The sequence below is a fragment of the Oryctolagus cuniculus genome, chromosome 7 (genome assembly GCF_964237555.1).
Source record: "Oryctolagus cuniculus chromosome 7, mOryCun1.1, whole genome shotgun sequence".
NCBI lineage: Eukaryota > Metazoa > Chordata > Mammalia > Lagomorpha > Leporidae > Oryctolagus > Oryctolagus cuniculus.
In genome coordinates this window covers 125,622,085-125,644,579 of record NC_091438.1, presented here as the reverse complement: position 1 = coordinate 125,644,579, position 22,495 = coordinate 125,622,085, and the positions used below count along the sequence as shown (strand labels likewise).

The 22,495-nt window shown below is 61.3% G+C and overlaps 1 protein-coding gene across 4 annotated transcripts; it reads right to left on the bottom strand.

Annotated features, from left to right (window-relative positions):
- Positions 1-6,897: 6,897 nt before the first annotated feature.
- On the bottom strand, positions 6,898-22,083 carry TAL1 (TAL bHLH transcription factor 1, erythroid differentiation factor). Of its 4 annotated transcripts, none has more exons than XM_051856504.2 (5): positions 22,023-22,083; positions 19,375-19,535; positions 15,886-16,332; positions 14,766-14,860; positions 6,898-10,120 (listed from the first exon to the last, which is right to left on the bottom strand). In XM_051856504.2, exons 3-5 carry the CDS (start codon positions 16,329-16,331, stop codon positions 9,666-9,668), a joined length of 996 nt encoding a protein of 331 aa, XP_051712464.1. In that variant the 5' UTR covers position 16,332; positions 19,375-19,535; positions 22,023-22,083; the 3' UTR covers positions 6,898-9,665. The 4 variants fall into 4 exon arrangements, with proteins under 4 accessions (XP_051712464.1, XP_051712460.1, XP_051712459.1 ...); XM_051856500.2 differs by lacking the exon at positions 22,023-22,083 and adding an exon at positions 21,037-22,016; XM_051856499.2 differs by lacking the exon at positions 22,023-22,083 and adding an exon at positions 21,687-22,016.
- Positions 22,084-22,495: the final 412 nt, after the last annotated feature.

The following is a 22,495-nucleotide window of genomic DNA, read 5'->3' as shown; positions in this document are numbered from 1 at the left end:
CAGGACTGGGCTGGGAGCCACTAGTGCCCTGAGCAGCTCACAGATGCATAGGACTCAAATACCACCAGATAGGGTTCAAGGGACTCTGTGGATGCGAGAGAGACCCCCGCCCACTGGGAAGGGGCCAACCGAGCTGCTGAGACCCCATCACCTCAGGTGGGCACAGGTGGGAGAGGTGGGTGTGGGCCACCCAGGGAGCTCAGCACATTCACTCTTGGTTCTTTAGGATACTCCCTGGATGGCCGGCATGGGCCCAGGACCAGCTCACTCCCTTCCCTACGCAAGTCTCTGTCCACGCCCCTCTGGGCACTGGGAGCCGTCAGAGTGAGTGATGGCAGGCTAATCACAGCCACTGGGGGCTGTGGAGGGCCCCTTGTCTCTCTCTAAGGACCCTCCAGCAAGGACAAATGCAGGACAAAGCGGCGCCTCCCCCTTGCCCCTGCCCCCCACCCCACCCTACCCTCATTAGCACCCTGCAGAAAGCCTGCCAGCCATAGCCTACCCTTGGCCCAGCCCCAACCCAGCAGATGTGCAACCTGAAGGGGCCTGCAGCCAGTACCTCCCTGCCATTAATTTAAAAAAATCACACAGAAAAAAAGAAATATCAAACTCAAGCCCCTCCTTGCATTGTCGTGGGAGGCTGAGGGGTGACTCCCAGGATCCCGATGGTCTCCTTCGCCGCGACTAAACCCTCAGCGGGCTGACAGGTCAGGGGCAGGACCATCCCTGTCCCCAGGGCTGCTTGGGAGCACGCCACCACCAGACAGTGGCAGCCTTGGGGACCGGCAGCCCGCAGAGCCGGGAGGTCCCAGGCAGTCCGGCAGAGATTGGCTGGGGGCTTGGGGCTGGGACTGCCTGTGTGTGTCTGTATCCCACCTATTCAGGGGTAACAGAGGGGGGCGTGAGACTGATGGGGAAACCCGATAGCGCATTGAACAGTCACTCCCGGGGGAGGGCAGGGGACAGGGGCGGGGCGCTGAGCCCGTGTGGGAACGGCAGGAGGGCAGGAGGCCCAGCCCCCGCCCCATCTCCCAGAGCCTGGGACCCAAGAGCGCCACAGGTCCCAGGCTGCGGAGGATGAGCTGGGAAGGGCTGCAGACCCCCGCTCCCCCACAGCTCAGCTGGCAGGGCTGTCACCAGGCACGGGTGGGAAAGGGTTTTCCATCCTGGTCTCGTAGCTGCACTGGGTCTCAGAAAGGCAGGGGGGACTGAGTCGGGTTGGTACGGGGGTGGGAGCCAAACAAGGGCAGGAGATGCTATCTTCAGATCACCATCTGCATCACTTCTGAGGCCGACTGGGGCCACTCTGTTGCCCCAAATCGGGGAATTCATGAAATAACACAGCCGAGCCCTCCCTCCCCCCTGTATACCCGGGGCTGCCCTGATCTCTCCTCAGAGGAGACCCATTCTAACGGCCAGGGAGCAGGCAGGGAGTCGGTAGTAGCGATCCCAGCATACTCAGGGGTGTAGCACCGTGGGGTGCAGGGGGCGGGGGCTGGAATCCCGGCTAGGCTTCCCGCTGAGCCACTTCACCTTGAGCCGCTCACTTGACCTCTCTGGCCTTGGCGTTGCTCCCCTGGGACACGGGTGGGCCCCTGTGTGCTGGGTTCGTGGGAGGGGTCGCCGAGTGCAGGGGGTGTGAGCCCATGGTGACACATCTGCTTCCTGAGCATCCCCAGCCTGGAATCGTCCACACTCAGGCTGGACAAGTCCCTTGGCCCCTCTGAGCCTCAGTTTCCCCAACCTGGGCTGCCCATTCCACAAGCCACGCGAGGCCAGGCACAGGGGCCTTTAGACTGACCCACGTGGGCTGGGGAAGCCATTGGGCAGGTAGACATTGGCTGGCCTGAGGCTGTGGGGCTGTGGGGCTGAGGGAGCCACTTGCCCACGGCCAGGCTTGGGCAGCTGCAGAGAATAAGGCAGAGTCCAAAGCCAGTCCCACTAGGGAGCAGGCCCTGCCAAAGAGCTGGCCCGCAAGATCTCCCCAAAGGCTGACTCGGGCCTGAGTGGGCTTGAAGACCCCCAAACCCATCCCTCCCCGGGCCAGAGAGAGTCCAGGCAGGGCCTGGGAGGGGGCAGCTGCAGAGCCAGTGCCCAGAGGAGGGGAGCGGAGCGTCAGAAACACGTTATCAGCACTGCCCGTCCTCCCCACTTCCTCTCTTCGAACGGATCACATCCTGTTATTGTGTGGACAGAGAAGGCCGGGAGCAGGGGAGGGAGGCAGGGCGCAGACCGAGCAACCGGGGAGAGAAAGGAGGAGCCAGGAGCAACGCCACAGTGCGCAGCCTGGGCCTGCCCGACCTCAGGTGGCCTGGGCAGGAGACCAGGACCCTGGGGGAGCACCAGCATCGCCAGAGCTGCTTGTATCTGTCACTGAGAGATGCTGGGGCTCAGGACAGGAAATGGCACCTCCTCCAGGAAGCCTTCCCTGGCCTCCTCCGATTCAGCAAATGCTGACTCAAGGCCTCTATTGCCAAGGCCCACAGCCACTGGGCTGCTCTCTCTTGCATCGTATGGCTGCAGGGCTATAATGCTGGGTATCCATTACCCCACACCTCACTCCCACCCAGCCTGTGAGCCCCAACAGACAGGGACAAGGTGGTGCCTGGCCAGCCCCCAGCACCACTGTGCGCAGTGAATGACACTGCAGCCCCTCACCATGCTTGCTCTCTGCCGTTCCCAAGCACAAGGACATCCGCTTTCTATACATTTGCCAGCAGCTTGTATGTGTGATCCTGCCCCATGACAGCTCTGTGAGATGGGTATTAACATCTCCACGAAGCCGAAGCTCAGAGAGGTGCAGTGACTGACTCAAAGCCACACAGCTCGGGCATTAAGTAGCAGTACTGGAATTACAGCCACGTGATCCTGACCCCAAAGGTGGGGCCAGCTGCCTTCCCTGCTTGCTCCTACCCATGTCCTGACCGCTCCTTCCTTTTAAAAAAATTTATCCATGTAGTCAAAAGATCTATTCCAGGTCTCCTCGTGGGTGGCAGGGACCTAAGTATTTGAGCCATCACCTGCTGCCTCCCAAGGCGCACTTTAGCAGGAAGCTGGAATCTGAAGCAGAGCCAGGATTCAGACTCACGCTCTGATACGCACCGTGCCGAACACCTGCCACGGCCTCTCTTCTGGAATGGAGGCCAAATCAGCCACTGTGTCCTCGCCAGCTACAGAGCCTGTGCTGCTGCAGGCAGGCTCCCCAGCACCCACGGGGGCACCTCACAGTCCTGGGCAGATCGCTGGCACGAGCTGAGCCGCCATCTCCCCCACAGCACAGCTTCAACCTGTCTGTTCCAAGAACACCAGCCACCGACTGGCTGTCTCTTCTGCCTTTGCCGAGGAGTCCTGAGCTCCAGCTCCGCCGTCAGAGCTGAGTATACCTTCGCCTGCCCATCCCCCTCCTCTCCTTACTCTGACTCATGATGACGCAACCCGTGCCCAGCACTGGGTCCCCACAGTTACCTGGCTTAAATGGGCAGCAGAGGCAGTAGGGGAGTGCTGGCTGCAAACAGCTAAGGGGGTAGTGTGCAGGCAACAAGGAGGCCCGGCTCCCGTGACTGCCCCAGCTAGACAGCTACCAATCCTCATCCTCCACACCCACTGCCCAGGCCCACCACAGCCAGCCTGCTGCTGGGCAGCCCAAGTCAGCACAGACCCCTCCCCACCCGCCTCCTGGCAGTCAGCATGGACCCCTCCGCACCCCCCTCCTGGGAGTCAGCATGGACCCCTCCCCACCTCCCGGGGGCAGAGGCTGTGATGCAGTGGGGGTGCCTGGGATCAAGCCCACCTCTGCTTCTGATCCAGCTTCCTCTAAGAGGAGACAGCAAATGATGATGGTTCAAGATCTTGAGCCCCTGCCACCCACAAGGGAGCCCCTGATGGAGTTCCAGGCTCCTGGCTTTGGCCTAGTCCAACCCTGACTTTGTGGGCATTTGGGGAGTGAACCAGCAGATGGAAGGTCTCTCTCTAATAAATAAATAAATATCAATGTTTTAAAAAGCAGCAGCCCGAGCCCCTGTACAGGTCAGGGGCAGAGCGGTCCACCGGCCCCTGCAGCCCAGGACCAGAACCTGTGTCTCAGCCAGGGCGCCCAGGAGTTGGCACCTTGTGCAAGTCTTGCCTCACACCCATCCCCATTCTTTCATTCCCTGCCGGGCTCAGACTGAGCCAGAAGACCACACAGGGAGCCTCTTCATTCAGCAAATACCACCAGGGAGCTTGTGCCAGTCGTCACCAGGAGGCTGAAAAAGAGGTAAATCAGGCGTGGCCTCACCTCTACCGAGCTGGCGCTTCGGTGAAGCAGCGGGCAAGTAGAGAAATACGAGGGGCCTTCAAAAAGTTCGTGGAAAATGCACATTATGAAAAAACTACGCATGGATTTCAACATTTTTTGCACCAACATCAATTTATCATTTAATTCCATTTTTTAAGATGCATTTATTCATTTGAAAGTCCGAGTTACAGGGAGGAGAGATCGTCCATCTGCTGGTTCACCCTGAAATGGCCATATAGCTAGGGCTGGGCCAGGAGCCAGGTGCTTCACCTGGGTCTCCCACATGGGTGCAGAGTTCCAAGCGCTTGGGCCATCTTCTGCTGCTTTCCCAGGCCACTAGCAGAGAGCTGGATTGGAAGAGGAGCAGCAGGGACATGAACCGGTGCCCACCTGGGGCGCCAGCGTTGCAGGCAGTGGCTTTACCTGCTGCGCCACAAGGCTGGCCCCTTAACTCCATTTTTGAAAGTACCCTTGTGGTTAGGAAGCCAGGGGAAATGCTCGTGTCCTGGGCTGGCGTTGAGACGCAGCAGGTAAAGCCACCACTTGCACCACTTGCAACTCTGACAGCCTGCCCTGGAGCCCCGGAGCCCTGGAGCACTGCTTCCAACTCCAGCTTCCTGCTAACGCGCACCCTCCGAGGAGCTGGTAAGCTAACGGGTCCTACCACCCATATGGGAGACCTGGATGGAGCTCCTGGCTCCTGGCTTCAGCTTGGCTGTCGCAGGCATTTGTGGAATGAGCCAGAGGATGAGCATTCTCTCTCAAAGTAGTGAATGAGTTGATTTTTTTTTTTTTTTTTTTTTGACAGGCAGAGAGGACAGTGAGAGAGAGAGACAGAGAGAAAGGTCTTCCTTTTTTCTGTTGGTTCACCCCCCTAATGGTTGCTGCAGCCAGCGCACTGCGCTGATCCGATGGCAGGAGCCAGGTGCTTCTCCTGGTCTCCCATGGGGTGCAGGGCCCAAGCACTTGGGCCATCCTCCACTGCACTCCCGGCCACAGCAGAGAGCTTGTAAAGCTGGAAGATCAGGAGAAATAGTAACAAAAGAATGAGTTGGGGATCAGAAAGTGCAACAGAATGAGGGCATGGTGAATAATGAGGTGCTACAAGCAGGCCAGGCAAGTGGCTGTGCTGTCCTGGGGCCCCAGAGAGCCTCCTTTCCTCTCTGGGCCTCAGTCTCCCTGTTCGGAGCCCCGGTCACCAGCCCAGACCACCTCCAGGGGCCAGCTCCCCTGCCTCGCAGTTTCCGTGGTGACGGCCAGAGTTCACAGGCTCTTCCTGCTCTCCTAACAGGAGTGTCTCGTCCCTTCCCAGGAAAAGTCCTTCGGAAACGGGTGCTCTCCTCTTCCCATCCTCTGGCCAGGACAGTCAGGCCGCTGCCCCACCCCTGCCGGGCCGCGGCATCACCGTCATCGGCGCCCTCCAGGTTGCTGGGCCCACTCAGCACCTTCAGGCCTTCTCATGCTGGCTGCACTGGAGCCCGTGACCCACACCCCACCCTTAACACCCTGCGCTTCACTCTCGGATCGCCACTCTCCACTCCGCCCGCTCTCTGGCCGCTGTCTGCGGCTGTCTCTCCGCCAAGCCTGTCATCATGCTGCCCTGGCCCACGAGCACAGATCAGAGCCCGGGTGCAGGGCCCAGCTCCCCCGCCTCCCAGATCCATGGCCTGCTCCCACTGCTCCCTACCCCAGGGCCAGACAGCCCGGGAGGCATGCTCAGGCTTCTCTCAAAACTGGGGCACTTCTCTGCACACCAGAGCCTGAGTTTCAGCCACTGGCCTGCCTCTGCCCTCCCAGCTGTGGCCAGGATTCCCTCAAGGAGCGAGGCAGCCAAGATCAGAGCCTGGCAGGATGAGCAGGGCTGACCCGGCAGGCCCAAGTGCATGATGCAACTCTCAAATTCCCCCTTGGCATAGCTCTTCCCTTAACACTCAGCCCTTTGTACTTAATCTACCAATTCATGCTGGCTGAGCAGGTGTGGCGGTCACTGTCTCCCCGCCAGGATGTAAGCTCCCGAAGAACAGCATCCGCCCAGCGCTGCATCCGCAGGCTCTACGCTACCTGGCCCTGCAGCAGGTGCTCAACACCATTTGTCCAATGAACGAGTGAAAGACAGAAAGGCTGGTACCCTACAGGACGCGCCTGCCTGCCCTACTGCAGTCTCTGAGGGTCAGTCCGCATGTAGCGGCCTGCCCCAGAGTCCCTGCCTGCAGCCACAGTCCCACTCCTGGACCCCCAGGGCAGCCCTCCCAGGCCACAGGGTCTCCTGCACAGCCTCTGCGGGCAACTTCCAAAGCCTTCAGCCTCCATCCCGGAGCTCCCAGGCCTCAAGACGCAGGCATGGGCTGCAGCCTCCACTGAGTCTCCAGAGGATCGCGGTCCTAAGGCAAGACCTTCAGCTACCCCGAACCTATGAGGAGGCAAGTGCCCAGCCTTTGGAAGCCGACCCATCGGCAGGAGGCGGAGCGGCGTGGCAGAGGGAGAAGGGGAACCCTCAGGGGGAGCCCCCCAGCTGCACGCCAGCCCCGCCCTGGGGCAGAGGCAGGGCACCTACTTCTTGTTTCAGAGGGGAAGCAGGTTCTCCTGGGCCCAGGGATGCGAAGAGCCAGCACAGGCCAAGGGCCCCTTGTAAAACTTTTATTTAGAAATCTTCCCAATATAGCCTTATATATACACACATCATCACCACGTGTTTTTTCGCGAAGAGTCACACGCCCACAGGGCTGGCCTGCGGGCAGCACACAGGTCCAGGTACCTAGAGCGGTCACTCCTCTTCTGCAGAAAAAATGCAGAGACCAACGCAATTCATCACATACAGTACGACATCGACAGAAAGTGCTGGGCCCGCCCGCAGAAACCACACGCTATGTACACGGGCAGGGGCAAGCCTCGGGCAGCGAGCCACGTACCACTGAAATCACAAGTACGGACGGCTGTCGGCTGACTACAGATGCAGTGCCCTTGGTTGGATTTTTGGGAAAGGATAAAGGTTGTACCATCTTGTCATTTGCCACTACCAAGAAAACAATATGAATTTTCCTTAAAAGATGTAGTTCCCCCCAGTTGTTCCATTCGCCTCTGTCCTCCTCAGAATGGTTTTCTACCTTGACATTTTCCCCCTTGTGTGCAGGTATTGTTCTTGAAATGCTGCATTTCATCACAGGTTCAGGAGGTGGCGGAGGGAGAACACAGGGAACGCAGCGAGAAAATCAGCTACAGCTCTCCCCCAGTTCGTACAAAACCTAAAGCCTTGTGCTTCCCCTTGCAGGCCCGCATTTTGGGTAGTTGGGTTCACCCATTCTGTCCATGTTCCTGTCTCTGGTCCCTTCTCACTCCTGTCCCCTGCCTTGCACCGAGACAGAAATGAAGATGACCTGGAGCAATGAGGACCATCCTAGTAAACCCGGGGCGCAAGCGGTTTACAACGTAAGTCACCCCATGCTGAGCAGGCTGCAGGCTGGGGATCCTGCTGCAGGCTGGCACGGAGGACAGCAGAGCGCTCACAGGTCTCCTGTCCTGAGCCCAGTCCCAGGAGACAGGCCAGGCTGGGGTGGCTGAGAGCAGGGGACGGCGAGGAAGACGACTCATCCCAGCCACGCGGCCAGCCTGCTTGAGTTTCGTACGGAACGTGTGACCTGTCCCCAAAGCCATCCTCAGTGTGGCTGAGTCAAGTTCATCTACTGGGAAGGGAACGCAGCCTCAGGGTCCAGGACAGCTGTTCTGCCCTAAGACAGACTCCTCCCACCATCTCCTGGGAGGAGGGACTGGAAAGGAGCCAGCCCTCCTCCCCATCAAAGTGAGGACTGGGACGCTGCAGCGGGATGGGGAGTCACTGTGCTACAAGGGGCGGCCACACTGACCCCACGCCCTCGAAAGGGACCTCACAGCTTACGAGGAAGAGCAGGGGAGCAGGGGCCACTCCTGTGCCTGCAGCTGTACTCAGGACACAGACGGAGCCACAGGGTGCAGCGACAGATAACAGGACTTCTGAGCAGGCAGTCCCATGGGTGCGGGATGTGGGTCACAGGAGGGCCTAGCCTTAAGAAAAACACGACCCACTGCCTGGATTGACACAGGAGGTAAACGAGGGGGCGGTGGTCCACTCTACAAAAGGATTCTTCACTTTACAAAAGGACTTGGAGTTTTTCTTTAAAAGATGAAAGTCAGGGATTTGATTTACAAAAGTTTCTCATACAGCTTTGGGAGGGACACCCTCCTATGGCATCAAGCCAACCTCCCACACACACCCTCGGGGAATGAACACTGCACCATCGATCAGGGGACTTGTGTGCATGCGTGCGTGCGTGCCTCAGCCAGGGCATGGTCTCCAACCAGATTTCCCATGTCCTACGAGTGGGGCTCATCCCAAGTCACATCAAGACCTAAACACCCCAGCAACAACTAAAGTCAGGCAAAAAGCCCAACTGCCCAGAATTCACAGGACGGTGTGTGCTCAGTTCAGAACGCAGACCAGACCATCGGCAAAACAGCGTCTTGCGGCAGGGGAATTCCTGTCCGCACCTGGGAGGGAAGGCAGGACCGGGCTGCCGTCCCCTGCCTGCACAGCACCCGCTGAGGTGCGGGAGTTGAAGCCCCTGTGCCCAAAATACCTCTTGCTCCATTTCACTCTAGTGTCGTTTTCCCTCTCTGCCTTCACACCAAGTCCAGCCGGGGCTGCTGCACGGCTGCACACTGGGTCCCCGCAGCCACAGGACAGGAAGGCGTCTCGGTGAGGAGCAAGCAGCACTCTGCTCTCCAGGGCGAGTAGTCAGGGCCGTGGGTTTCCCAACCCTCTGGCCCAGGGATGGACAGCAGGCTGCCCCCTGGCCGTCTGCTTCAACCGGGCCCTGAGAAGGTACCTGGAGGCTTGTGACTCCTGTAGCAGCCCGCTCACTGGGTGGACTGGCACGGGCCTGGTTGAAGACGGGGCTCAGGAAATGGGCAGCTGCTGGGTACCTTTATGTGCGGACAGATGCGGCCACAACGGCCAGCTCAGCCAGCTCAGGAGGGGTTCCCAGCAAGGCAGAGGCTGTGACTGGCCTCAGGTGAGTGCCGATCCCACCAGGTCTTGGCAGAGCCAGGACTCCTGTGCCCGGGCCAAACGCAGTGCCCTTCGAGCCTCCTAGGTGGGAAGTCTTAGGATCGGGGGCGGGGAGAGGGCAGACCGTGCCGTCTTCAGAAAAAGTACCTACCACTATGCCCCCTTTTTCTGTTCTCCTACTGAGGCAGAAAACAGAAAGCCAGCCCAAGGCTCAGGGAAGGCTTCCCACAGTTCAGACAGCGAGGGATGCCCCCAGGTCCATCCCAGTTCTCATCACACCTGCCCCCAAGGCTGCAGTCCCAGTGGCCCAAGGGCACCTCTTGGCTGGTCCCAGGTGGCCACAGTCTATCACCGGGGGCCAGCCCCATCGGCGGCAGGCAGCAGGGCGGGATGGAGGCTGCGGCTCGTGTGCTTGGGGGCCGGCTCCTCTGTATAGCTGTCCGGGCTGGCTGCCCCGTCCAGGGAGCTGCCACAGCTGGAGTTGGGGGAGAGCACATCCTGCAGCAGGTCATCGGGGGGCGCACCAGCCCCTGCCCCGCCGCCCCCGCCCGCGGCCCCCCCCACAGCGTCCTTGCCAGGCTTGGCCCGCTGGGAGCCCTCCTCCTCTTGGTCGTTGAGCAGCTTGGCCAGGAAGTTGATGTACTTCATGGCCAGGCGCAGGATCTCATTCTTGCTGAGCTTCTTGTCCGGGGGGTGCGTGGGGATCAGCTTGCGGAGCTCGGCGAAGGCCCCGTTCACGTTCTGCTGCCGCCAGCGCTCCCGGCTGTTGGTGAAGATGCGCCGCACGACTTTGGTGTGGGGGCCTGGGGGCGGGAGGACAGGGTTAGGGTGACGTGCAGGGACTGCCCGAAGGGGTGCCAAATGCAGGCAGCCAGGGGCGCCTGGACCTAGAAAATGCTAACTCACCTTTCCAAACCCCACATCCAGCATTTCCTCCCCGGCAACAAGCCCCTCAACCCCTCAGGACCACCACACCAAGCAGCAGGGTCCATTGTCCCCCTCTCGTGGCTCGTAACAGTTCTGGGTGTGCCTGTCTCCCTCTCTGGGCTGGGGGGCATCTGAGGATGGGGACCGTGTCTCACTCATTCATCCGCTCACTCTGTAGGAAGACAGACTCTGGAGCCAGACTTCCCGGGTTCAAATCCCAGCCATTAGCCACGAGACAGGTGACTCTGGGCAAGTCCCTTAAACTCTGCCTTGGTTTCACCACCTGCAGACCGGCGATAATGCAAATAAGTCGAATCACAAGATTGCTAGGGGTCTAAAGCCTAACACGGGTAGAGCCCCTAAGGCAGCACCTGGCTCAGCTCAAGCACTCAGCAAACAATAGCCACTACTCTGCATTCATGGGATCTTTACTAACAACCAGGCACTAGGGAGCAGCGGTGAACAAGACAGCGAGGGCCTCTGTCTTCACAGAGCTGACACTTTAATGGGGACGAGAGGATGAGCAAGTACCCCCCACACACTCACACATGGGGCTGCACGGTGAGGCAGAGTAGGTGAGCAGGGGCCATGGCACAGGAACAGCCAGGCTGGCCAGGCTGGAGAGGCGCACACAACGTCAGAGCCGGCAGGGCCAGAGCCCTGGGGACTCTGCTCTGAGGCATGGGTGAGTGAGAGCAGAACAGGGGCTTCAGAAGCGCCTGCTGATGGCAGGTGGGTGGCAGGAGAGGAGCACAGAGGCCAGTGGGGACAGGAATCACTCGTGGGCTCTCACCCCCAGGAGAGGAGCGCAGTGAGCCACGCACAGCCGTGGCCTGAGGCACCACGCAAGCTTCCAAAGGCGGCCTCAGTCTGCCCATGTCTGCATTGCACCTGCTTCGGCTTGGCCCAGCACTCACTGACACTCCCTGCACTCTGCTGTCAGAGCTGGGCAGACCCCAGTGTGCAGGGACTGAGCACCTGCGCTACAAAGCCCTGCACTCCGTTCCCGCCTGCCCACACTAGGGCTGCTGAGTCCCGGGAACCCACCTGCTGAAGGAACGGCCAGCCCTTGGGTCCCGACTTGCCCTCTTCCAGGAGCCCCTGGAACAGCCCTCAATATGCGGAAACACGAGTGGGGGAGGAGGGAGCAGAAGGGCTAAGACCTCCACAACGCCCCACTGAAGCAGAGATGCAGGCAGCTCTCCAGGCCAACACTTCCTGGTCCCCTCTCTCTCTCTCTCTCTCCCCTTCCCATCCCCCCGCCCCGCCCCTACCTCTCCAGCTTTCCCTGTCCCCTGCCTACCCTGCCTACAGCTGCTTTCCCAAACTCCAGACCCCAGCCCAGCTGACACTTGGCCAAAGGCAAGACCCTAGCTGAGAAAAACACAGCACACCTGCGGGGCAGCCCCGCCCTGGGCTGCCTCCAAGGAAGCAAGTCTCTGTCGTCAGGCCTCCAGGGCTGTGACATGGAAGGACCAGTCCCTGCAACCAGCCAAGACCAAGGCAGTGAGCTGGAGACAGCTCCTCGCTGCGGGGGAGGGGGTGATGCCACTGCTCTCACAGCCGGGGAGGGGGGTAGATGCAGAGGGGAAGGAGGGAAGTATCCCAGAGTGTTAGGAGGATGGCCCAGGGCCCTGCTGTGTGACTCTCAGCAGGCTGCTTCACCTCTCTGAGCCACAGTTTCCCCATCGGTGAAACGGAAACAGTTAACACTCATCTCCTGGGTTTACGTGAGGGTTAAATAAAAATCAACAGAGGTCGCCACAGGCTGAGAAGGGAAGGAAGCAATGGTGTGGCCAACAGGTGCAGAATCCCGTTAGAGGAGAGGTGACGTTCCAGTCACAGCACAGCAGGACGGCTGCAGCCATCAGTGAGTGACCGTGGATTCTGACTGTCCTCACCACAAAGCAGCAATAACACCTGAGGTGCTGAACATGCCACTCCCCCTGATTTGTTCATTACACATTGTACACATGCATGGAACTATATCAAACCACTCCAACAATATGTACAAAGGTACTTCAAACTCCAGAAGTTCACAGAAAATGGAATGAAAAGATAACTTTGGGGCAGGCACTTGGCAAAGCTGCTTGGAACGCCCGCATCCTCCACTGGAGTCCCTGCAACAAGTCCCAGTTGCCTTTCCAATTCAGCTGCCTGCTAATGCACACCCTGAGACGTGGCAGGTGGCAGCTCAAGTACCTGCGTCGCTGCCACCCACTGGGAGACCCGGATCCAGTTCTGGGCTCCCAGCTTCAGCCTGGCCCAGCCCCAGTTGTCGTAGGCAGCTAAGGAATGAGCAGCGGATGGGAAATTTCTGTTTCTTTGTGTATGTGTTTGTGTGTCTGCCATCATTTCAAACAAACAAAATAATTTTTAAAGTAAAAAAATACAATAAAAATGGAGCACATAAGGAAGGTACAAGGCACACAGGTATCCAGTAAATGGTAGAAAGTGTCCACACTGGCGCAGTGGGTTAAGCTGCCAGCATCCCATATCAGCACCAGTTCATATCCCGGCTGCTCCACTTCTGATCCAGCTCCCTGCCGATGTGGTTGGGAAAGCAGTGGAAGATGCACCAGTCCCCGGGCCCCTGCCATCCACATGGGAGACCCAGGAGAAGCTCCTGGCTTCTGGCTTCAGCCTGGCCCAGCCCTGGCCTTTGTGGCCATTTGGGGAGTGACCCAGAGAATGGTGTCTTTCCTTCCCTAACTCTGCCTTTCAAATAAATAAACAAATATTTTAAAAATAAATACTTATTTATTTATTTAGAAGGAAGAGAGAAAGGCAGAGACAGAAAGAGAGAAATCTTCTATCTGCGGGTTCACTCCCCAAATGGTCACAACAGCCAGGGCTGGGCCAGGCTTAAGCCAGGAGTTCCAACCGGGTCTCCCATGTGGGTGCAGGGGCTCAAGGACTTGGGTCATCTTCCACTGCTTTCCCAGGCACATTAGTAGGGAGCTGGCTCGGAAGTGGGCAGCCAGAACTCAAATCGGCACCCAGATGGGATGCTGGTGTCGTAGGCACTGCTGCAGTGTAGGACCCAATAAGTAACTCTTTTTTTTTTTCTGGACAGGCAGAGTGGGTAGTGAGAGAGAGAGAAAGGTCTTCCTTTTGCCATCGGTTCACCCTCCAATGGCCACCACGGCTGGCGTGCTGCGGCCGGCGCACCGCGCTGATCCAAAGGCAGGAGCCAGGTGCTTCTCCTGGTCTCCCATGGGGTGCAGGGCCCAAGCACTTGGGCCATCCTCCACTGCCTTCCCAGGCCACAGCAGAGAGCTGGCCTGGAAGAGGGGCAACCGGGACAGAATCTGGCGCCCCGACCGGGACTAGAACCCGTGTGCCGCCGGCGCCGCTAGGTGGAAGATTAGCCTATAGAGCCATGGCGCCGGCATCAATAAGTAACTCTTAAAAAAAAAAAAAAAAAAAGAAAGAAAGAAAATCCATGCACATCTCCTGCATCCCCACAGCCTGCCCTTCCCCTACATGTCTGCCTACTGCTGTCTGCATCCTCCCCAGAGAAGCCCCCTCCCATCACCCCTTCCTCCTCCTGCATCTGCCCCTCCTCCAGCAACCTCTCCATGTCCCAGCACTGAGGCGCTCGTAAATCCTGGTGACACAGGGGTTATGGCCTCCCTGGACTCCTGGCCGCCCCAGACCCCATCCTGTGTCCTCGCCTGGGGACCTGCAGGACTGGCCCCGCCCACTTCTTGTTTGCAGCACCCCTTCCCCTAGGCAGCAGACCCCTCTGGCCCAGCATTACTGGCGCCTACAGCACCTGCTCTCCTGGGTCTTTCAGGGTCTGTTTTCTGCTCCAAACCCCAGACCCCTCCTCTCCGGAACACTGCAGAGGGCTCCGTTCCAGAAGCTCCACCCACACACACACTGGGATCCCTCCAACAAAACTGCAGGCGTGGCTGTGAGGCCTCAGGTGCCCTTCCTGCCGGAGCTCTGTGCCACTGGCTTGCTGAAGCCCCTCAGTTCCGAGAAGAGGGCGGGGCTCCTCCAAGTCTCCCACTTATCCAATCCCTCCTGGCAAGTTCAGGGCGGAGTTCACAGTGCAGCCCAGAGGCCCTCCTGGGGGTGGGGGGGCAGGGCAGCATCGATGGTGTCAGGAAGGGAACCTCAGGCTTCATCCCAGAGTGCAGGGACCTGGGAAGGGACACTTGAAGGTGCAATCCCAGGCAGGGCAGGGCGCAGGCTGTACACTCCACAGAGCAACTGGGAGGAACGGTGGGGGATCCCCGGGCTCAGCACTGACGGCCAGAGGCACAGGGATGGGGACCAGACCAGAGATCTTGGCTAAGCGCCACCGTGTGTCCCTCTCTGGGACCCCTCTCAATAGGACTGGGAGCTCAGGTCCAGGGTGAAGGGGCCTCAGCACTTTTGGGGTTCCCACGTGGCTTTCCCACTGATGTGAGACTCCTTCCTACACAGCACCCAGTGTCCCCTCCCACAGGGGCTGTAACCCACCCCAAGTGTACAAAGGCAGAGGCGGGGCGGGGGGGGGGCCAGACTCACCATCGGTGATCTCCATCTCGTAGGGGGAGGGTCTCCTCTTCACCCGGCTGTTGGTGGTGAACATGGGGAAGGCATCAGGCTCTCCAAAGAACCCGCTGTGGGAGGGAGCAGCCAGGTCACATCGTCACCCGTGGAAGAGGAAAAGCAGCCCCCAGGGATTCTCCCCACACCTCTGGAGCCCCCAGGCCCTGGCGACCCTGCTTCACACTAGATGGGGGACAGGAGGAGCATTACCCACCCTCACTCACCACACACGCACCCCCCTCATGAGACAGACGGGGGCCCAAATCTACACATCCCTTCTCACACACACACACACACACACACTCAGGCAGAAGGAAACAAATAGGTGGAGCAGGCACAAATGCACATGCATACACACACACACACATACACATACACACACCCCTCCTACAGGCAGTAAGCGCCCATACATTCCCAAACAGGTGCCCACACAGGCAGCTCGGATCTTGACCCCAGCCTCAGCTCACAGGACCCGGGGCTCCCCACACTCACTCCAGGATCCCACTCCCCACCTTCACAGGAGCCCCCACAGCGCAGCGGGTGCTCACACTGGGAGCCCAGGCTACCGAGAGCAGCGGGCCTTCCTGCCACACCCCCAGGTGCTTTCCTGCACTTGCTCGCTCGCTCTCTCCTTCCTTCCCTCTCCCTCTCCTTCACTCTCCCCCAGCGTGTCTCTCTCTCTCTCTCCCCTCAGCCCCCCTCACCCCGAGCGCACATGGCCACTCCTGCCTGGGACCCACACACGGGGAGTGGGGTGGGGGGTCCCTCCTGCCACGCGCGCACTCAGCACCCGCAGCCACACACCCGCACACCCAAGGCGACACCCATCTCTTCAGCTGCAGCCGGGCGCACCGCGCAGCCACATCCAACCACACTAGCGCTCTCCGAGGGCTCCCTTCCCACTCCGCACGGGGGCTCCAGCCTCTACCTCCCCCGGGTTCCAGCGCCCTCCTCTCGCGGCTTTCGGCCGCACAGCCACGGCCGGCCGGAGCCCAGTCCATTGCCGAAGCGCTGAGGGCCCGGGGCTGCTGGCCGCGTTGCCCACCCGCCCGTCCCGTCCCGTCCCGGCCGTCCCGCCGGTCCCTCCGGCCCTCACCTGCCGAGCGAGGCCAGCGGTTGGCTGAGGCTGTAGAGCAGCGCGCGGCCCGGGGCGGCGGGGGCCGCCGGCGCGGACGGGCTCAGCTGCACCATGCGGCCGTCTCCGGGCAGCTCCGCGGCAGCCGGGGCGGGCGCGGGGGCCGGCGGGGGCCCCGGAGGTCTGCACAGCTCAGTGGTGGGCACCCGATGGCGCGCTTCGGCCGCCGCTGCGTCGCGGCCCTTTAAGTCTCGCGCGGCGCCGCCCCCACCGGCGGGGCCGCCCCCAGGGCCGGGGCGCGCGCCCAGCTCAATGACCCGGGGCTCCGCCGGCGGCGCGCGGCTCGTCTCCTTGGCGACGCCGTTCAGCAGGACCAGGTGCGGGGGGGCCATGCGGGCCTCGGCCTCGTCCCGTCCCTCTAGCTGGGGGTCACTGCGTGCCGCCTCGTTCGGCGGCTGCTCGGTCATCCTGCGGGCAAACAGATAGCGGGCGCCCGCTGAGACCACCGGCGCGGGCCGGGATGGGGGCTCGGCGCGGCGCTGCGAAACCCGAGAGGCCACGAAACTTGGCGCCACGTGCTGCGGCGAGATGAGGGGGGGTGGGTGTCTCCGGAGGGGGCCGAGGGGAGACACCGAGGCAGGGCCGAGAGACTCGAGGTCGGAGAAGACTACAGGGACAGGAGAAGAAAGAGAGGGAATCCAGCCGCTGCAATAATCAGAGAAGGAGGCAGGAAAAGTACAAAGAGGCGAGAAAGATCTCCGACACCCTCCTCCTCGGGCCTGGGGGAAGGGGCGGGAATAAACCCCGACCGCGCTCTCCCACCCCTACCCCCACCCCACCTCCACCCCACCCCCGCTTTGGTTTTGGCGGCGGGGGTGGGGGGCTATGGGGCAAAGGTAGAGTACTTTTGGAACCTCCCAGTGATACCCCCCCACTGCCCATTGCCACAACACACACACACACCCTGAAACCTGGTGAGGAGCACATGTGGGGAGAGGGGATGGAGGCCACAAGGACTGGGGTGCACCGAGCCTGAGCTGGCAGGGAATAACCCAGAAGAACCAGCTCCACCCCTACACATATTCACCCTGCAGAGGGAGTGCATCCCACCAAGCAACCCCGGCAGCCCCCCACCACCGCCCAGACCAAAGGAAGACGGACGGACAAGGGCAGCAGATCCTGGCATGACAGCCCACATGCCCTTCCCCATTCTGTTCAGTGGACTCGGGAGTGAGACCGGGTCTTCGAGGGAGCCTGGACATTCAGAGCATGCCCCACCCCAACCCCCACCCCCAGGCCAGGGGAGTCCCAGCTCCTGTACAAAAGCAGGTTTGAGTTTCAAGAAGGCCCTTGAACTCCTCCAGACACCCTGCCCCATCTGGGACTCAGTGATCTTCTCTGGGAAATGGGAGGAACCCCTCCTTGATGCATTTGAAAGTACTGTGGCAAATGCTCAAGTCAGCACCACGCACCTGCAACAGCCAGACCAGAATCCCAGTCTGTTTTACACTCCCAGGGACCCCCCCCCCACCTTCCTCCAGGAGGATCACAGCCACCCCACTTCCCACAAAGCACTGGGGCTCTTCCATCACTCGGCTCCCTCCAGCTGGAGCCAGCCTCCCCACTCCGACAACCGAAACGGAAAAACCTGGAGACTCAGGGTTCAGAGTCAGGGACGCTTGTGAGTTATTTTAATTGTACACATAAAATCAACCAGACAGGCTTCGCGATTGTTCAAAATAAGGCTTCTGCTCTCAGAATTATATAATTGGGAGTCTTTTACAACAGAAACTAAATGCACAAAAATCCAATTTGGCCCCAGAGTCCAAGAAGCCATTCACAGCAGCCACTGAGCTCCCGTTCCGCTACTGCAACACCCTGCCCCGGGGTCGGGCTGGGAACCACGCTTCCCCTCCCGGACGGGAGTCTGGACCTTCTGCAGCCTCCTGGGGGAGCGCAGCCCAATCGCAGCAGATACTGAGCACACGAAGACTCTTGTGCGCCTACTCGGGGGCTGCCACCCTCCCAGCCCAGCCCAGAAGTGCTAGAATTGTCCCAGATCTGGTGTACAGAAGCTGCAGGGGCAGGAGGTGCACTGGGCTTCATTAGGAGTGAGTTTTCAATTATGGCGGAGACAATAGGGCCAATATCCACAGTGCCACTGAGACCCCCTGGCCATTGGAAATGCACCAGCAACATCCAGCCACTCCTCCACTCCCCCTGGCTGGGAAGAACACCAGAAATACAGCAGTCCCTGGCCAGCCATCCAAGCCCCAAGGTGCTAGCTCCCTGACCCAGGTGTTTCAGCCTCAGCTGTAAACAAGTGACAAAAGGTGTGCCCTGCAAACAACAACTGTGCCCAGGCTGTTAGGATTCATTTGTCCCCTCTGATTCCTTCTGCAGCTCCCTCCACAGGAACCGGTTCCCAAGGGGGCAAGGGGAGCGCATGTTCCCGATGAGATGACCCTAGCCAATGCCCTCTCCCAGATGCCGGTAAACACCCGCATCCCTAAGGCTCCCTGGAGAACTGCACAGTCCCCGCTGCTTCCAAGACCTCCAGAAACCCGGCTGACTCTTCTGCAACCAGGATCACCCATCGAGGGCTCCACACCCTGGAGGACGCCACCAGAGGACCCCTAATGGGTGTCTGAGACGAGAAAGGAAAGCCTGCATGCTTTGTGTGTGTTTTTAACCTGGGTAGGAGCAGGCCTGAGGCTGAACGGCTCCTGAGTAAGGTACCAAGCACTGCAGCTCCCGTCTTTGTGCAGTCGCCAACACCCATCCGCACCTCCAGACGGCCCGACCTACTCTGTCCGAGTGTGCCTGAACAAGGAGGTCTGGCCGGCTCCTTCCTGGGGGCAGGCAACCCTCCCTGGCAGGTGCTGCGGGGCAGCTCCCAACGCCCCCCCTCCCCCAGGAAGAATTTCTCAGATGAAAACCGCCTCGGTGCCTCTGCCTAAGACCCGTTCTCCAGCCCTTCTAACCGCACCCATACCGCCCCTACACCGCAGCAGAGCTGGGAGACTGCACCAGAAGCCAAGCCGGCAGCCAGCGGTGCGACTCTGCCCTCGCCGCAGGAGCCGAGCGGTGTTCCAGCGGTCCCGCCCTAGGCCTCAGGGCCCAGTCAGGGCCCACCCTCGTAGGGACCGCGCCGGCCAGGATGGCTGCCGCCTTCTTCCTGCCCTTCTTCCTGCCGGAGATCCAGGCACGGCCTGCAGCACTCGGACAGAGCCGCCCCAAAGTTTCCCCGCCTCACGAAGGCAGCCACAGAACCCGGACCCAGGGGACAGTCCTAGAGGACTAGGTCCACCCAGGCTGGCTCTCCCCAGGGCGAAAAAGGCAAGGGCTTGCTGGAGGCCACCGCGGCGGCTCCGGGCGGCCGGATCCCCCATTTCCAACCCTCCCTCGCTTCTCCCTTCCCCCACCCAATCCCAGACTGGGCCCGCTCGCTGCGGGAGTCTTGCCCACCCCAGGCGGAGACCCAAGCCTTGCCCCCCCCCCCAAACTTACCTGGGGCATATTTAGAGAGACTGGCCCCTCTAAATAGGGTCCCTACTCCTCCACCAGAGAGGGGCGGTGGCTGAGGTCGCGACTGTGGATGGAGGCGTCCTCGCTTTCCTGGTCGCTCCCTAAGAGGCCAACAGTTAGGCTGCCGTGTGGTCCTGGGCGGACTGCCGCGCCCAAAGCGAGTTTCCAGGAAAGATGGGGGTGGAGAGAAAGAGGGAGGGCGAGAGGGAGGGAGAGAGAGAAATGGGGGTCAGTGGCTGGGAATTACCTCACGTCCCCCACCCCCCAACCCGTCCAGGGATTCGCAAAGAGCCTTCCACCCCCAACCTGCAGGTGTCTGGAGCCTTCCCCGTGAAAAGAGACCCCTCCGCCTGACCAATCAGCTACAACGATTTAGTGCGACCACTCCCGGCAGCGCGCCCGGAACCGGGCCGCCTCGGAGCCCTCCACCAGGGACGGGCCTGCCTCAGCGCGGCCCAGCTTGTTTTCTAAGCGCGGACGCGTCTATGCGGTTTGCTCGGCCACCCAGGCCAGGCCCGAGCTGCCGCCACAGTCGCAAGGGACAGCACCGGGGCTGAGGCGGATGGAGGGTGGGGGTGTTGGGAAAGGTTAATGCCGTCTTCAGACCCTGGTCCAGAGGGCAGAACCGCGGAGTACCTGTTCTCCAGGACCCCCAGCTCTCCACGTCCACCCCAAAACGAAACCAGAACCCAATTCCAAGGGCTGCAGTTTGCCGCAGGAATGGAGTCACAACGGGGGGGGGGGGGGGGATGAATACGCGATCTATTAGGGGCCTTTTTTTTCCTACTAAGGCGAAGAAAAAGAGGCAGAGGGGAGGAAGGAGAAGAGGAGAGGAGGAAGGAAGAAGGAGGGAAAGGGAAGAGAAGAAACACCAAGAAAAGGGGAGAGAGTCCCCACCCTCTCCACCGCCCCTACAGAACAGGTTTCGATTTTTCGGGATCTCGACGGGCAGAACCCCAAAGATCCGCCGCAGCACCGTGCGCGGCAGAAGGGCGGGCGGATAAAAACAAACCGATTCGGTCGACGAGGCTGTAGCCCAATTCCGGTCGCTTTTATTCCCCCCGCCCCCGGTGGGTTCTGTTTAATACGGTTTGCCCGCACCGTCCGGCGCCCACCGCGAGGGCCTCTTCGGTGCCGAGGCTTTGTGGAACAATTCTTCCTCGGGTTCCCATCCACCGCGGAGGCTTCCTTTCTCTTCGTCTAATCCCGTTGGGGGAGGGGAGGGGGGCCACCCATCCCCGTTGTCAGCCTGGAGGGGACGTCTGCTTTATGGTCGACTCTAGGCGCCCGTCCTCTTCTCCATTTTCCTCTCCCTACCCCGAACCCAGCAACTTAGAAAACGAAGCCGGGAAAAAAGCCCGCGTCGCTTTGTTCTCCCCGCAGAGACGCTAACGGGACCCAGCGACCGCGCTCTCGGACGATTATTTTAATTAAAACAGGCCGTTAACGAGGAAGAGGACAGCAGCGGTTACAGTAAAAGGCCAAACAAAATCGCTTCTTCCCGGGCTGGAGCAGAGCTGAGCCCGCCCTTGTACGAAGCCGACGCGACGGTCCCGCCGCGGGGAAAAATGTTCCCTCGCGAGCCGCGAAGCTTGGAGCGGGACCCCTCCCCCAGACCCCGGTGGCCGCACCCGCAACACTAACCCGAAATGGACGAAGCCCGCGTGCGGCGCGAACGCGGCCTGAAGGTGCCGGCCTGAGCGAGCGCCGCTCGGCTTCCAGCCGGGAAGAGCCGCCGCTCACCGGCGCACCCCTCTGCGCCGAGGCACCGACTGGCCCGGGCTCCGTCCGCCCATCCCCGTCTACGCGGGCTCCAGAATACATCATAATTTGGAATAAAATGTGAGAGCCCGCTCCCCGCCCCCCATGCCGCCGCGATCCCTCGCTCGCCCTCCCCCACTCCCGCCCCCAACGATTTTGCGCGGGCAGCGCCAAAGGACGCTAGCGTACGGGCGCACCCCTCGGCACGGCCGGGGCCCCACGCGACGGCCGCCAACACACATCACGAGCCGGCAGGGTCAGGCCCGCGCACGGTCCAGTGCGACACAACGAAATCACACCCGCGCTGTCGCCCACGGACGCGCAACCCGACCCAGCCGGGAGCACGCGCGCCCGGCCAAACAACGACACCTCCAGGACACGTCCGCCGCCGCCGCCGCCGCCACGCAGAGCCGCAGCCCAGCTCACACGGCCCGCGAGCGTCGGCGAGAGCTACAGTCACGACGAGGCGGAAGGGCCTCGCGGGGTCCGGGGCCACGCACCCACGGCGCACACCACGATACTCGGACACGCACCCTGCGGCGGGACGGCCTCGCTCGGGAGCAGTCGACATGGCCCACAGCGCCCACGCGCGCACTCTCCACCCCACCGCATGCACACAACACCGGGGAGAAATGAACACCAACCGCCGCCGCGCGCGTTGCTGTGCGCTGCGTAAGGAGAAGGGGAAGGAAGGAAGAGTCGGCGGCGGCGGGAGGGGCGGGGGCGTCCGTGGAAAATGCCCCCCACGGAAGGGCCGCGAGGAGCGGGAACCCCCCTCTGCGGGCGTGGACGGGGAGAAGGCGGACTGAGGAGGAACTCGGCGGGAGGCCGCAGGTCGCTCGTCCCCGGCCAAAGGCCCCAATGCTCACGTTTGTCCGCTGCGGGGGTGCGCGCGTGGCCATTTTGAGGCCGGGCCCGGGCGTGAGGCCGGCCCCGCCCGCGCCGCCCGCCGCCCCGCCCGCGCCCGCGCCCGCGCCCGCGCCCCGCGCCCCGCGCCGCCCGCGCCGGGCCCCGCCGCGCCGCGCCGCGCCGCGCTCTAATCCCGCTCACGTTCGGGGGGCCTCGTTAGCATGGGCCGAGGCGCGCGGGGCCGTGTGCGCCGCGGAGATAAGGCACTGCCGCGGGTCCGCCCGCCCCCGATAAGCGCCTCGGCCATTATGGGCCAAATGATTCATTTTAATTTGGCAAATTCACCGGGGGTGGGGGTAGGGGGGAGGAGAGGGGACCGGCTCCGGAAGGCGCCGCGTGCGGAGCTGCGCGCTGGCCGCCCGGGCAGGCCCAGCCTCCATTTCGGATCCCGAGGCCTCGCGGGAAGCCCCGCGCCCCCAGCCACAGGCCCTCG

Coding starts and splice junctions, on each gene's coding strand:
- TAL1 (XM_051856504.2), bottom strand. CDS start 16,331: ATGACCGAGCAGCCGCCGAACGAGGCGGCACGCAGTGACCCCCAGCTA. Junction 14,861..15,885: donor CCGCTGGCCTCGCTCGGCAG/GTGAGGGCCGGA, acceptor TCCCTCCCACAG/CGGGTTCTTTGGAGAGCCTG. Junction 10,121..14,765: donor CGAGATGGAGATCACCGATG/GTGAGTCTGGCC, acceptor TCCCGCCCCCAG/GCCCCCACACCAAAGTCGTG.